This window comes from Megalops cyprinoides, chromosome 9 (assembly GCF_013368585.1).
Source record: "Megalops cyprinoides isolate fMegCyp1 chromosome 9, fMegCyp1.pri, whole genome shotgun sequence".
Taxonomy (NCBI): domain Eukaryota; kingdom Metazoa; phylum Chordata; class Actinopteri; order Elopiformes; family Megalopidae; genus Megalops; species Megalops cyprinoides.
In genome coordinates, this window is record NC_050591.1 from 21,906,442 (window position 1) to 21,923,405 (window position 16,964).

Here is a 16,964-nt window from a genome sequence, read left to right on the forward strand (position 1 = left end):
AACAGCTGAAAACAATCCCTATGCTGTTGCAGCAAACACACATGCACAGACACTCACAGACTCACAGTTCTATGTACACAACTCAGTATACAAACTATAATACACAGGCTGACACACACACACACACACACACTTGCACAAACCAAAGCCATTCAGCAAGGGGTACATGGTGTAATGACTGAGGAAGTAATAACAGAGAATGAATGGAGTGTCAGAGGCCCAGTGGCTATGACTCTCAGTAATGAAACAAACAAGCTCTATTACTCTCTAACACACACACACAGCTTTCTCTCTCCCTCTCTCTCTCTCTCTCTCACTCTCTCTCTCTCTCTCTCTCACACACACACACACACACACACACACACACACACACACACAAAGACACACAGCTAAAGCACAACTCACGTGTATAATGACATATCCTTAACAGGGTGCTTTTCCCAGAGTGCAAAAATACCACCTGTTTGAAACTGTTGAAACAATTTGAACAATTTGAAAGTAAATATTTGAGGATGAGATGAAAGGGGTTAAAGGGAAAATGTTAATTTCCTTTCTGAAGAGAGAGAGAGAGAGAGAGAGAGAGAGAATGAATGAATCTGAGCGAGCAACAGAGAGAGAGAGGGGGATAAACCTTGAGGAGAAAAGGAAGAGAAGAAGAAAAGTAGGTGAGTGGCGGACAATGGGTGATTCCAATAAAGGAGAAAGAGAGAGGGCGGTCAGCAAGGCTGCTTAAGGGCAAAACCGACCCCAGCCGCGCGCCCAACCGTAGGGGAGGAGCTACGGCAAAATGAGGTCAGGACGCAGAGAGAAGGGATGGGCTGGAGAAAGAGGGTACTTCCTGGGTAGCGCTCAAGGTGAAAGGACAAAGACAAAAGCAGAAGGAGGAGAGACGGAGGCGGATATTCCGAAAGCAAGGAGGCCAGAAATGAGAATAGATTTGGACTTTTATAAACACCTCCCACTTTCCATACACAAGAATGAGCTCTCTGTCTGACCTGTGCACCCTGACATATACAGCGTATCACACTATCTCAGAGTGAGGCGGGACATCTGGACAAGAAACATGAAGTAACGTAGGAGGATGGGGAGACAGACAGCAGATGGCGAGAGTGAGAGAGAGAGGAGAGAGGAGAGAGAGAGACAGATGGACTCACTCGTGGTGTCCCCAGCCCAGCTCGGGGAGGTAGGGCAGTTTCTTGATGCGAATGATGGAGTCGTACAGGGAAGGCTGGAGGCTCTGGGCGACCGCATTGGCCAGGATTACCGCGATCATCACAGGGAGGATGTGGGAGATCTGACCGGTCAGCTCAAACACGATGACCGCGGTCGAGACTGTGTGGGTGACTGCGCCTGACAGAGCCGCAGCACCTGGAAACCGGATCAGAGTGCAAAACAGAAAGCATTAGATCCCGAGTCACAAATTCAAAGATACTCAAAGTGCCATAATGAGATGGAGACACAGCGACAGAGAAGGGAGGGTAAGGAGCAAGTGGGTGTGAGCACTGCAAGTTTCTTCATCGTGCGGCTGATTATTTATGAGATAATTAGTCCAACAAAGTGAACGCTCTCTTCAGACAAGAGTGTGGGGAGAAAGTAATTTTAAACATGCTAATGCACACTCCACCATGGCAGCCGAGATGAAAGGGGCAGTGACGTCAGAGATCAGGCATGTCTGTTTAAAGGTGAACCGTAACAAAGAAAACTAGAGCAGGTGGCAGACCTAAACATCTTAATAGGGCTATTTTAAATCTATGCTTGAGCTTTTTTAGATATGATTTCTATTTCTCCAACTCCTCAGACTTTAGACCTGCAAGAGGGCTCAGTGACTGTGCAAAGAAGGAGGCTGTTGGGAAGGACTGACAGGTGGGGAGGTTCTCTTGTTGAGCTCTTGTGCAGATATGATGATTTCTCTAAAACCGTGACCATGAGGCGTAATTGCTGCTGTCAGACTGAAGAAAAGGCCAGCTGGTAGGGCAGTGTGTATATGTGCACTTGTGTGTGTCTGTGTGTGCGTGTGTGCACATGCCGAGAGAGCATCAGAGCGAGAAAGAGAGCAAAAGGTTTATGTGTGTTCATTTGCACATGCATGAAAGATGAAAGATGGGGAGAACTCACCCACTACAGCGTACCCGCCCGGTACAATGGGATAGATGTTTCCATCGGTGTGAATACCATCAGGAAACCAGGCTGCCATGCTCTCTCCCACCAAACGCCCAAACGCAGCACCTGCAGAACACAACAAGCACAGGGTTTTAAGACAAGCACACACACATGAAGCACACATGCTAACACGCACACAGACACAGACACAGAATGTATACATACTCACAGATGGATACATATACACATGAACTAGCACACCAGGTTACGTCATAAACCAGCTCCATACTATCACCTATCTATCACACATGCAGCCGCACACATAACAGGTGTTCATGGGAAGCAAGCAGATCTCACATGTTAAGAGGGGTCACAGGTACAGAGACAGCCGACACAGCCACCAACAGGTGTTACAGGGAAACACCACCCCACAGATCAGAAGGACGAAATACTTGTTTACCTATGACAAAGACTGGCATGAAGGCACCGCAGGGTACAGGGATGGTAGTGGCCAGTGCTGACATCCAGAACTGAGGAAAGGAGACAGGAAGATCAGTCTGACTGCAGTCTGGGACTTGCTAACCATATCTATCAGGTAACAGTGAATAATTAGAAACATTTATGACACAAACTGTGATGAACTGTACCCAAGTTAGTCATAGACTACTTTTCATTAGTAGTTTTATTACTTACAATATCAATAGTTCAGGCACTTTGTTTCCCCAAATTATGCCTCCTTTTCTGCTCATTCAGTTTCACTCACTCTCCACAGAAAGAAAATTAGTTTGTTACATCAAACATGAGTGAAATTCCACTAATTAAAGATGAAATAAAATAATAATGTTGACAAAATGACCACAACGTACTTCAAGTATTCAAATCCTCATATCTCTATATCTATATATTAACTTTATGACATTTTTTTAGCAAGTCAGTATTCATATGTATTGGTACAACAAAGCTAAGGTGTTAGGCTGATTACAGCATTTGTTTCTAAGAATTTCTAGTAATGTCCATCAGCCTATAATATATTAGAAACATAAAATAGCTTGACTAATGCATTTTACCCCTCTATCTTGCTGATCCAATGCCCAGGGTACACTGGTACAACCCTATTTGGAACAAACTTAACCCCGTCTGTCAGTTCTGAATACCCATCCATTGTGAATACTCATATTAAGACCAATTTAGATTAAAGTATAACCGTAGCCATTTTTGCTGAATATTGATTAATTTCACTTTGGTTTTTTATGCTGGCTAGTTTCCCTTTTCAATCAAAAAACTCATTGAACGCAAATATTAATATCACAAATCCAAATCCCACCCAGCATGGCCTGGCCCCAGCGTGCCTGTCAACACAGGTGCCCTCTTCCAGCCTCTGAACACCGCTCAGCTGCTGCAGATGTGCAATCAAGGCTTTAGTCTGTCACTGGCAGATAAAGAGCTAGTAATGCTGAAAGCACATGCTGCTGAGTTACATAACTGAATTTGGAGCCAGACATGAGGATGCATCCTGCTTAGAAATGACACATTCTCACATTTCCTGCTTCCTGAGATTTCCAATAATGTTAAAGCGTGAAAGCTTTAAAAAAAAAAAAAAAAAAAAAAAAGAAGAAACATGCTAAATTCACAACCCACACAGAGCCTCACTCATCCATGTGTGCATGTGTGCAATACTGGTGCTGGTGATTTGAAACCCGATATAATACATTCAGCAACCTGTCTGTGAGGTCTTTGTGATGTCTACATATTATCGATCATAGTATCAACTATTACAGCCCCATTTGTTAGTTATATGCCTGCTTTGGCACCATGAATGTGTCTGCCATGCCAATAAAATGGACTGAATTAACAATGGTAATTAATTTACCATTTACTGACTTCATTCTATTGAGGTCCATCTTAATAATAAACGACTCTGTCTTGCTTTAGTATATAGAATGCTTTCAGTGTACAAAAATATCAAGTTACAGATATACTAAGGATTTGTTCTCTATGAATCATACACTTACAAAAATAGGTCTGAGATTAAAATTACAGACATCAAAATGAAGCCAAGTTACATTAAAAGTAGATCAGGGACGTTAAGGCCTAAGTTTTAATTTTATGGCAGGTAGCAAGGTTAACATACATGGCAATGTTGCTAAACTGAAGAAGACATGGAAAATATTTTAGAAATGTTTTAGCAACATGTTGAGGTTATCTTCCCATACCAGCATTACTATTACTTTTTTATTTTCAGTATTTGTGTGAACATGTGATTGCATTCAGATTTTTTTGTTTAATTGAGGTTAGTTGGTATAGAAAGAAATATCTGTAATGAGCCAGGGTACCCGTTTCTGTTTCTGTAGGAAACCCAAAATGGCCTAACTGTTGGTGCTGAATAGGTATGTGGTATGCTCCGTTGACTGTAACTTCAAAGGTGCCATTTGGCATGATCCTTTTTATTAGTTCTATTTAAAGTTTTACGAGCCAATACTCTTCATGCTAGAACCAGTGACATTTTTGGTAACCTCACTATTTTTTCATGGTTCCAACAGGGGTGTGCAAGTCACTTGAGACTTGCAATAAATAAGGTCACATGACCACAGAATACACACGCAGACACACAAACACACATGCATTCATGCACACACAAACATGATTATATATATATATATATATATATATATATATACATATATACATATATACACATACACACATACACACACACACACATATGCATGCTTGCATACATACCAACATGAGAACAAACATGAACATACATTCATAGACCACAATAAAACACTCTCTTTTAGCTAAAACTTCTAAGCTTCATAGCACTTTCAGTAAATTCCGTTTGATTCTGGTGAATGACATAGCTTCTCTAATTCCTGCACTTCTTGTTCCACTGTTGCAAATTCTCTGAAAGGACAGAGTTTATAAAAAGACACACTAATGAGTAAAGCCACTTGGAAGAGTTTTTTATTTACTGACCTTTTCCAGAGTGAACGCAAGTCCTTGTCAGGGTGAGAATTTAAGCGTCATTCAGGGACTTAATTTCACAGAAGTCCTAAAACAAACTCTAGGTGTTAAAAGGTGTGTCTGGAATACCTGATTGGATGACACAAACAATATGAAGTCCTCATTTAATTAAGGAAATGGCATGCAGTGAAATGTCAGTACTGACAGACTCCTGCAATGCACAGACTGTGCATTAACTAAATGGAACATGCAGCTCTGGGGAACTATGACAGACGTGTCTGTGGGATCATTCAAGCACTGACTTGGGGCAGTGAATGCTGCTGTCATACCTAAATACAGACCGTGGAAGAGGACACAAATTACTCACAGCATACAACTACATATATACACCAGAGGTAGCAGAGGCGGCAGTGTAGCATAGTGGTTAAGGAGCAGGACTCTTAACCGAAAAGTTGCCGGTTCAATCCCCGTTGGGACACTGCTGCTGTACCCTCGGGCAAGGTACTTAACCGGTACTTGCCTCAGTAAATATCCAGCGGTATAAATAGATAACATTGCAAAGAACTATAACCTATGTAAGTCGCTTTGGATAAAAGCATCCGCCAAATGAATAAATGTAAATGTAAACACACACACAAAAAACCTGCACACAAACCTGCTGTGTTTCAGTGTACATGACAAATGGGAATGTGAAAACATGGGATTCTATGAAAGCTAAATAACCCCTGCCCTTGTTCACAACTTTTGTCCTCACCCCTCTCCCTTTCTTTCTCTTCACCTCTCTCTCTTTCTCTCTCTCCCTCTCCGAACCTCGTCCTTCACTGATATCTGGGGATTCGAGACAGACCTTTTAATTACACAGATCCCTCTTATTAGCAGTAATTACCTGTGTGCTGCGCCGGCCACAATGCTGCTGATGGGATGTCTGTTCTCTCGGTGCCCTCACATCTCTGAAACACTCAGCTCACTGCATCACAGCAGGCAGGGCTTTACTCAGCAGTCTGCCTGACTGGGTTCACCTGAAGCATACACATCTAGCTCTGGCCGCTGGCCGTACAAGCTGGTTCTCAGTACAGTGAGAAGTTTGGGTGCTGGTGAACATGGATTGGGTGACAGAGCTTGGTTTTTGTGTGCAGAACAAATGGCATCCTTTTGCTGATGTGTTGCCAGTGTTGACAACAGTGAGCAGGCCCCAGGGTATTCTGGGTAAGTCCTTAGTGATCCTGTTCATCCAGAGGTTTCTGTCATGGACCCGTGAGCGGCTCTGCGCACACAGCCGCGGGCTCAGACCTCCCACACACTAGTTTACCATGTCTCCTCAGGAATAAAAAACAGGCAATTTCATTTCAGTCACTGAGCTGCAGGATCTTCCAGGCGATAAACTCAATAAGACAGAGGTAGGCAGTGGGGTTTAAAAGCCCTCCAAACTCATAAAGTGAGCTTAAGGTTATTATCTGGCCAATACGAGTCAAAGCCAGGCTGGGACTGAGGGCAGGAGTGTATGGAGTCTGAGTTGGGGGTTGGGGGTGGAGTTTTGGGGGGATAATAGCAGATTGGGTCCCGCCTGCTGTCTACCCTTCTGATAAGGAGGAAGGATACGCATCATAAACCTATGGATAAACCTCATTACTGGGGCTCCACTGGCATTTACAGTAAAAACACACATACACACATACACACATGCACCGTACACATGCACACAGCCAAACACATGCACATGAACCCACACACGAACTCTATTAGCATCATCCCCAAACAAATGCATAGGGTGACAATATTTTTATTTTTATGCTATGCTAGAATAGTGTGTAACAGTGATCATCAAAAAAAATACTAAATGGAGAGAGAGAGAGAGAGAGAGAGAGAGAGAGAGAGAGAGAGAGAGAGAGACTAGAGATGAATATAGGAAGATAAAGAAAAAGTGGAGGGGGGAAAGATCCTAGTCAATTGTCCTTGGAGTTTAATTATGTCTGTGAGCCACCCAACATTTTTCTTGCCGAGTCTATAACAGCCTGCTGTACTATAAAACACTATACCACCCCCCCCCCCCCTTTCTCTTTCTCCAGTCACAGGTAGCCTCATGACACACCTGTTGACATCACTGTGAAACACAGCCCGTCTGGGATCATTTTGCCCGGCAAACTTGCCACAGACAGCCCACACACGTTCTGTCCTGGAGTCTTATTGAGACTCGCTCAATGTCAGAGCCCCCCAAGGACACTCTTGCTCTCCCTAACAAAATACCCTGTCACAACTCTCAGCACTCATCTGCAGGGAGGGGCAGAGCAAACGCTTCGCAAACAGAGCACGGAGAGGTTGCCTGCTGCTGTTATGCTGCCATAATTCACACTAAGTTTAAGTTTTTCCACAGAGGCCCATAGCCAGGGTGACTTAAGGAGCTTGCAGGTTACATAGCATCCATTTATACAACATGTTTCTGGTGAATCGGACTGAGTACCACGCTCATGTACAACGGCAGGGCTGACAGCACCCTGGATACAAATCCTCAACCTAAAGGTTCCTTAACCACTACACCCCTACACTACACTGCCAAAACAAATGGTGCTGATACAAAAAAATAATGGAGGTGATTATCATAAAAAAAAAAAAAAACAATAGCAATATAACAAGAGGGATTAAAGACAAATCCCCAAAGGATAATATTCTATCTTCTGTGTAATCTCCTCTCTTACTTGCCTCCTCTGTTTCTCTTTCCCTCGTTCTCTCCCTGTCGCTTCCTCCCTCGTCCTTTGATGACAGCCTCATTGAGGTGCTCATACAAACTGCTGGTAATTGCAGCGTACACGCAGAGCCATAATGGAGCACCATAGCTTTGTGGTAAATTAGTCAGGACCGACACGTATCACCCCATTAAAGCAGTCCTGGAGCTCAGCCATTATACCATCTTAAAAAGCACTGCCAAGAACTGGAGAACACAACCATATAGTTGAAAGCCCACAACACTGGAAATACTCAGTACTACCACAAAACAAACTCCTGGCTCTCCAGACTCCAAACTCCATGGCACAGAAGAACGCTCCTTGGCACCATGACGCTTATCGCCCTCACTGCAAGCTGCACCATCTCCTGGATATGAAATCGTAGTGAAGATGCTCCCTTCGTGAGACAGAGCCCTAGAATTGATTGTGCCATAGTGCTGTAATGGATGGACAGAGGTAATCTGATCCTTCCAGTGGGCCCTACCATGTGAAAGCAGGCCAATTTCATTAGCAAGCACATCAACACCTCAAAGCTGATTAAATTAAAAATACAGCTCATTCAGAACACAGATAATTCTTACATAGAGGTTACTCTTTTTGGATTTTAAACATCTCTAAAACATTAACGAAGTGATATAAATCAAATAGTAAATTGGTAAACTATCATTTAATCCAGGCTATAAAATTAATACAGCTAATCCAGGAGTGGACAAGGCTGAAAAATTTGTACAATATTGGATCACTTTTCATCTCCAAATTCACTAGTTCAAAAATATCTTAACTTGCAAAGTGCATTTTTGCCATTTGAATCAACCTACAAAGTTTATAATTTGCATTGAAAATTAACATAATTAGAGAAGAATAATACACATGTTCCACTAAGTGACATTTGTTGAAAACATGATTTTGTAATACTCATTCACAGCCAATTTGGGATTCAATTTGGATTAATTATTGGTCACAATCTGTAGGTCATCATAAAATGCAAGCATGCAAACAACATCTGTTAGCTGCACAGGATCCATATGTAGGGTTATATTTGAGCCCCTTAAGAAAAACAGGGGGCATTCAGATTATTCCACAAAGGAAATAATTCAGTCTTCTGCCAATCAGCCATATTTTAAATTAAATAATTACCAAGAACAACTTTGTATGGTTTAATTTGTGTTACATAGAAAGTTCTACCACACCTAGCATAGTAAATTTAATCCGTTTGCAGTGGATGGTCAACTGAGCAAATATAAAAATGGATGCCTCAAATCAAGCACCTGTCAGAGCCAGTTGTGCATGTTCCTCAGTAAAGGAGTGACACTTCCAATAGAGACCAAGATGGAAATTAGAGGGAGACACACATTCATTTTCCTACTGTAAGAGATGTCACGGTTGACAGTTGAATGTAGGCCTATCAAATCATGACAAAGGAAGGAGCTTAATGTTTTGGTGCCTTTTAGGACTCTGGTAGTGATTTGTGGCTCTATTTCCATTTCTTACTTGTGGTATTCATTCATTCATTTATATGAATGCAAAAAAAAGCTTCACAGGTAACACAGATAAACGTAAATCCCATATGTGTCAGCATAATCTATGGCATAATGTTTTTGTTTTATTTACTTTACAAATACACACATTTCTATCTTTTGAAAAGACACACAAATTATAACAAATGTATTTTTGTTCAAAGTCAAATGGCTGCAGTAATTAAATAAATGACATCTACACATGGGGACAATGAAGATTAAAGTACAATAATCTTTTAAATATTCTGCAAAAATTTTGTGGCTCACCCACTGCTGAGTAGCACATGAACAATAAATAGGTTACCAGTTTTTCATAGAGTATCATGAAGTTCATAAGGAGGTACTCACAAAGTTACCTAAACATAAACATACATAAAATACATATATTAACAAATATGTATGTGCAGTCATCTGAAAATGCTGTTGGGGTCCTCAGCAAGAAATGATCTTTAAAACTGAAGCAAAGGATTTCAAAATTTCATTTTAAAAAGCCTCTGTTTTCTTCTTTAGAGAAATGTCTCATCTCTCTTTAGGGAAACTTCCGACATTTAACATGTTAGCCAGTAAAGATACTTCTGTCTACCCCCTAATAACTGCAATGGTTTTTATGTTTTTGAGTCTGGCAAGATGACAATTGTCTCTGAGGTTCTCCTGTCATCTGTCATAATGCTAGCCCAGTTATACAGAACTGGTAAACACAAATATTGAAATTGCTGTTCTCTTTTCAAAGTTCATGTTACAAATGTGAAATCCAATTAATAAAACCACATCGTTAGTATTTTGATAATAATAATTAACTGTGACCTGGGGCCACACTTGGCATACACACTACTCAATGTGGATTACAGAGCTCCCCAACCAAATTCAGTTACAATTCGTTTATGATAGCCCTGATTTGTGTGTTGTGCCTCTATACCAGAATGGTAGACTCACAGCTCAGTTGTTCCACATACAGGAATGGAGCTCATTCTCTCCTGTTGTTTTTTTTTCATATAAATGGTTTGATGTTTCAGACATCAGTCAAGATAAATGTGTGAATGCAGGCCTCTGGTGTACAGTCTTGATCCACGGCAAAGACGCATTGCCATTTCCTGCTGATGCGTCTTTTTGATAATATGCTATATTTCAGTGCATAAAATGCCTAAGCATAAAACAAACACACCAAAAGGAACTACAGATATAGCTATATCCTTTATTTGAAATAAATCTAGCAGAAACAATTGCCCTCTAAGTGGAGTTCTAATGAAGATGGCATTCGATGCCTTCTGACATGACAGTTCACCATGCAGCAGCGTTGCTAATTTCATCAAATCCCTCTGTGATCTTCCTGACAGCTGCCACATACATTATGGAGATTGAGAAATACTGCAGCAAATTTTCATATTTTCCAAAAATGTCTCTGAAATATATTTTTTGTATTTTTTTTTAAGACTTCTACCTCATGTACATAATAAGCAGACACAGTCTAAAACCCTTGGCAAGATCCATCATCTTTATTTCTCATTTTTTAAATTGTCCTACAGTGGGCCATTCTATGAGTGCAGCTAATTTCAGAGAGGGATCATTTGCCACTCAACAGACAGGATCTACTGGATAATTGAGGGCTGTCATTCAAAGGCAATGGAATATGACTAGTAAACACACATTACAAAACACACACAACACAAAACCACAGATACTTAAAGCAAACACAAGAATCTTTAGCATACACACATAAGAAAAATAACCTGTACAGGTGGAGGGCAATCACCCAGCCTGGCAAAGAGAAAACAAATGACTCTCCTTTAATGGACTACACTTGTTGTTCTTAACGAGGTTTTCAAAGCTGCCTCAGCGTGCTGGGGTTTAAATTAAAGCCATTCTTTACAGTCCTGTGCCCCGGCAGACAGAACGCAGTGCAGGATCACGCCTGCGCACCAATGACACACTCTGAAGGATCAATAACACACCCACGCACGGGCAAAAACGGACAGATGTTCCAGGGGCTCGTACCTGCTGCCACCACACATATGGCGCGGGGAGCGACGAATGCTGAACAAAGTGGCAGCCATAAATGTTAATTACCACTAGGGCTAATTTTAATTTTTGGGTCAGTGGGAGGTGAGCGGCGGGCGAAGGAGGAGAATGGAGGAACAGAGAGATGGAGAGGCAGGGGGCAGCGAGCTTATGGAGAGGAGCTTTTTTTTTTTTTTGCCTTTGCCGGGACATCTATATCTTGTTGAATTTGTCAGTCCTGAAAGGGTCAGCCATCACAATGAGCGGGCAGTCCATCGACCGTCCCCTAAAGACCCAGCCCAGATTCCCACTCCAATTACTGTCCCATCCCTTCTTTTTCCTACCGTGTCCTTTGCTCAGATCGGCATCCCCAATGGGCACACGTCAGTACTTACTACCACATCCCCTGAGCACATCAGAGATGCTTTTTGCGTCACATCCAGCTATATTTGAACATAATCAGCCACCAAATGTTATTTTCATGGAAATCATCATCCTGACACTTGTGTCACCCTCCATGTCTCCTCGCTGCCTGTACTGTTCTGTACAGACGGGTTGTGTGAGGGGAAGGGGTGGAGAAGGGAAGGAAGTTCTGGGGGCAGAGCAGGTGACTGGCAGAGAAGGTGACACTTTAAAGAGTTTGAGAGACAGCAGCGGTGACAGAAGTGAGAGCCAGGTACCTCCCCTTATCCTCTACCTCCATCCAGAATATAGTCAGTCAGAGGACCTGACTGAGTTAGAGGCCATTTTCAAGAGGTGGAGACAGAGTTGTACTTCCTGACCAAATGTGAAAGGTACAGCGATACAAGGGCACATTACTTCCCCACAGTAAGGGAAATCTGCCCTGACTCTGGGAACCTCACAGAGACTGATCCATTCCTCTTGGGAGAAAAGTGGGAGTGTTTGGCATTAGCAACACAGTATTTTGCCCCTTGCCACAATCTGAGGAACAATAAGTCAACAGAGCAAGAGAAGAGTATCACAACACTTTTTTTGTCCATTTATTGTCATTTCTTACCCTACCACATACATATTGCATAATATGTATTCTGAATAAGGTGTTTTTTTTTCTTTGGCAACACAAATTATATATTATATATATATTATATATTATTAATTATATATTATATATATATATATATTATAGCTATATATATTTATAATACTAATAAAGGAATCCAGTTCAATTCAATTAATTGAATTGAACTGAATTGAACTGAGAGAAAGACAGAGAGAGAGGGTGAGACAGCCAAGTGAGAAGATGGCAAAGTTGAGAGGTAGAGGCAGGTGAGTTGGAATGAAAGACAGGTGAGGGGGCGAGGGACACATGGGGGTGACAGAGAGCAGTTGAGGGTGTGGAAGAGACTGGAAAGAGGGTGAGAGGTTGCTAAAATAATGCGGTAAGATCTGAATAAGATCCAGAAATGGATAGTGATCTGGAAAATATACTGATATCTAATATAGTTTTCTATGCTGGAATTAAGAATTTAAGGTAAGAAAAGTGTTTTTCCCATGTGGGTGCTCAAGAGTAATGTTAATTGCATACAATTTTGTTATGAGTTATTTAACACTACACAAGTAAAAGGCAGTAAAATGGCTTACTTCATTTTGTTCTGTACTGCAAAAATAGGTTTAATTTGGAGGACCAGACAAGCTCATTCTAGTCTTTTAATGCAATCAGTGGAAGCAGATATAAAAGAATATACAGTAAATTTGACAGTGAAATAATTCCTTACACAGAAAGTTAAAAATGTTTAAAGTAGTTCACCAGGAACTGTAATGGAATCAGTGACTTTTGGAACCTTCAAGATCAGAACCAATGCAATGATAGATTGGCTCTATAAGTGGTGCCCTGAATGCCTCCTGACCAAGCCCTCAGGCCCCCCAGCTTTCCAGAAATGAGAGATACAGCTGGAGCAGGGACAGCATCCATCTCACCTGTGCTGTAACGTGGAGACCCCAATCCATGCTCCACAGGAGCAGGCAACATCTGAAGTTAAGGGATAATTATGTGCACCTGCAGGCAATCGCTCATTATATGCCATCTACACCAACTAGCAATTTGCCCTGGATTTAAAAAAATACCATCGCACACCATTATAGCCAAAGGCATCTTCTCCTGCTGTGACCATATGACTATTTCCGTTCTGAGAGATCGTCCAGCTAAGTGTAATTGCTGTGGTGTTGCTAGTCAGTTTTTACCCTTCCAATGCTGGAATCCATAAGCAGCTTCAAAGAACGACCCCTCCGACTCACCCCCAAAAAAATCACATGCACTGCACAGTTCTGTTATCGAAACAACAGGTAACAGTCATGACTACCATATATGTGGTCACTTTGGTTTGGAACCAACTTGGGACCATTGGGCTCTCCCCAACCAAACATCATCAGTCCTTACAATAATATTAACTAAGAGAAGTGTCATTTCTAGTCAAAACAAATACTTGGATCTTGTCACAATTGTCAATCTACTCTGAATGACGTTTTGATACCATTGCACATACAACTTGTCGCTTAAGTTATAGGCCATTACAACTCAGCCCTGACTCACAGTCTTGTAGGCACTTATGATGTTCTGCTCAATGCAGTCTCCACACCCAATGATACCACACTTGTAATTGCTGCCATTTTTACTGTTTTAATACATTTCACCATATAAAGAAAGCACATCACAATTATTATAGACAAGTGCAAAATGACTAGCCAAAATGTCTTGTGTTCATTATTATAATAATCATTTATCCTTCAGTTTCCATCTCTCTCAGAACCAGAGAGGGGCAGGGAATTGTGGGAAGGCAAGTAGTGCTCCCTCTTCCGCCAGCCTAGCCCTCTGAGACTTCCATGTGCCCCATCATGTCTGTCTGTTGAATGGCTAATCCACCCAGGTTGGCTGTCAGTCCCTCCTCTCCAATTGCTGTCATGAGCAGAGCTGTCGTGGGCCTCAGCAGGTTTATGCTCATGATCAATGACAAGGCAGATGAGACCCTTGAAGCTAAGAGATCAATCTAGCCATGACCAGGGTGACCAGGAGATGGAGGAGACTTAAAAAGAAAGCAGATTCAACTGCTTGTAGCCTCTATTGAATCTGAATTGAAATTAAATTTTAAAATTACTCAAATAGTCACTGCCTCAATCATTTCAATTGAATCATCAGTAGTCACTAACTTCAAAATAACAAAATCCTGTTTTCCTGCAGTAGTTATTTAAAGAGAACAGGAGAATCTGATAGGCCTCCCCAAAGGCTGGTATGTGAGGGTGATGAAAAGGATGAGGGAAGGATGAACGCAATGAGGAGCCCTACCTTCATGACGATGAAGAGGACGAGGGTGACAAAGACGTTGACCTGTGGGTGTTTCCATGCCTGGGAGTGGCCAATGTAGTCAAACTCCTCAGCAATGCCCTGCTTGGCCCAGGTACGGTTGTCCAGCAGCGTCACCAGGGACTCTTTCTGGGTTAGCTGTATGAACAGATATATCCCATGATGCAGTGTTTCAGACACTTTATTCTTAATTGCCCCATCTGGAGGCTGAGGCATTATGAATGTCTCAGTGTTACATACGTAATTTATCCCAATGTTTCCTCAAGGATTAGCTGGATACCAGTACCAGCCATGAAAAAAAAATTAATTCTGCATACAATATTCATTTGGTTAGTAAAGGAGTAGGCAGCCATGGGGACTTTCGATTATGGGTCTCTAAACTATAGGATTGTGGTTTCAGATCCTGGGTAAGACCCATTTCTAACTATCTCCATTGCTCCAGTAAAATAAAATGAGTATCAACAGGTAGCACACCACCAGAGGACTGATACATAGAGGGCACACCAACAGCAATAAAACCTGAACACATGAGATATGGAGCTTGCCCCTCCTGCAGCAAGCTGATAAATGAGGTGCATGTTTTATTCAGCTGCGAACAGACAGGAGCCAGATTTCAGTGTGAGTAACACAGAGGAGCCGAGCCACACCTTCATCACAGGGAGACAGAGGGCAAGAGAAAAGGATGAGAAGGATAGAGAGAAGGTAAGACAGAAGGAAACAGAAAGGTTTATTCATAAACCGCTGATGACAACACAAGTAACAAACTTAACAACACTTGAGTGAATAAATCCGTCCCTGGGAGCTAATAACTGACTGTGTGTATTTATGTGTATGTGTGGGTGTATATATCCCAAATTCCACTCTCCCTTGCTTCTCTCCAGCTTCTCCCCCTTTCATTCTCTCCTCCTTACAGTTCCTTCCTCCTCCCCCTCTCTGCCTCACATATACGACATTAAAGCAAATAATGACTCCACTGAATACATCTTCAGCCTGTGCGAGGTGCCCCTCAATTGCACTCCCACCCCTGCCACCATCACTCACCCTCCCAGCCATGAACTGTCCAAATCCAGGGGGAAAGGTCAAAGTGGACACCAGCAGAGTGACCAGGGCGGGGTACAGCAGCCGCCTGGGGGAACAGAGAGAGACAGTGACATCACAAGGGTTTGTTACCAATGGGCACATTTTGCTGGATTTAAACAAAAAAATGAAGTCACAGTGCATTATAGTCAATGATGTTTTCCACACTATCCCTGCAGTTACCACACAGCTCTCACCCCGCTAAGCGATTACCAAGCTTGGATTGATTTCCACACCATCACTTGGATATCTCTACTGTACTAAAATAGAAATCCATTAGTAACCATATAGACCTACCCCAGTAATCACTTCTTTTGCATGTTTTAGTTATGGACTGTACTTTAGCACAGTTTTGGTTATCATGCCTGTCATGGTTCATAATCATGAAGCACTACCACAAAAGAAATGTTGCATGCAACCTTTTATTTGAGAGAGGAGTTACAAAGTGATTGCCCCCTACACTGCAATAATAACCCTCCCAGTAGAGACGCTCTCTGCACCCAGCAGGACAGCTTTGTGTGACATCACTCACTTCTTCATCAGGAACTTGTTGATGGCTTTCTGCTTCCGAATGAACTGCACTATCAGTCTGTTCAAGTACACAAAGAGGGCACCTCCAAAGCCACTGGCAATCCTGATGAGAGAGCAGGACCGAGGAAGGCAGACAGAGGGAAGGAAAGAGGAAAGACAAATACAGTTGGAGGAGAATGAGACAGAAATCATGAAAGCACACCATTCCAGGACAGTTGTGTGTGTTTCATACCTGTATGTGTGTATGTATGTGTGTTTGTATGTATGTATATAGCTGTTGCAAAACATGAAACACACCAACAGACAGAAGAGAACAAACAAATAGAGCCATGGGCCAGACTGCCCCCTAGAGGCACTGATGCCAAGACAGGCAGGGGGAAGGGTTCCATTTGGCCTGACATCAGTTCATTGCTTGTGTTCAGGCCTGGCAGTGATCCCATGAGACCATGAGGGCAGACAAGAGAGACTTGCCCTCTGCTCTCAGCCACAGGCCCCATATTACATCATTACATTAGAGACCACAATAACCAAACACAAACATGTTGCTTTTTAAGCAGATGAAAGAAATGGCTTCTTCTGAAGCGCGTTCTATTCAAACCAACTGAGGGGCGATACAGCACTCCTGTGTGGGAAGAATCCTCCCGATGACATGAAAAGGAAACAGGGAGAGGATTTTCTGGCTTTCAAAGCCCACACAAAGAGACACATTGATGTCCTTTCATCTAACTGTGATCCAGC

At 42.2% G+C, this 16,964-nt stretch overlaps 1 protein-coding gene across 2 annotated transcripts in view; it reads right to left on the minus strand.

Annotated features, from left to right (window-relative positions):
* The window catches only part of LOC118782633 (chloride channel protein 2-like), a 109,693-nt gene that overhangs the window by 22,942 nt on the left and 69,787 nt on the right, over positions 1-16,964 (minus strand). For both annotated transcript variants that reach the window (XM_036536032.1, XM_036536031.1), the window contains 6 exons: positions 16,228-16,329; positions 15,660-15,744; positions 14,601-14,756; positions 2,561-2,630; positions 2,116-2,226; positions 1,155-1,368 (listed from right to left, as the gene is read on the minus strand). In XM_036536032.1, coding sequence (XP_036391925.1) covers positions 1,155-1,368; positions 2,116-2,226; positions 2,561-2,630; positions 14,601-14,756; positions 15,660-15,744; positions 16,228-16,329 — 738 coding nt within the window. The remainder of the gene's footprint in view (positions 1-1,154; positions 1,369-2,115; positions 2,227-2,560; positions 2,631-14,600; positions 14,757-15,659; positions 15,745-16,227; positions 16,330-16,964) is intronic.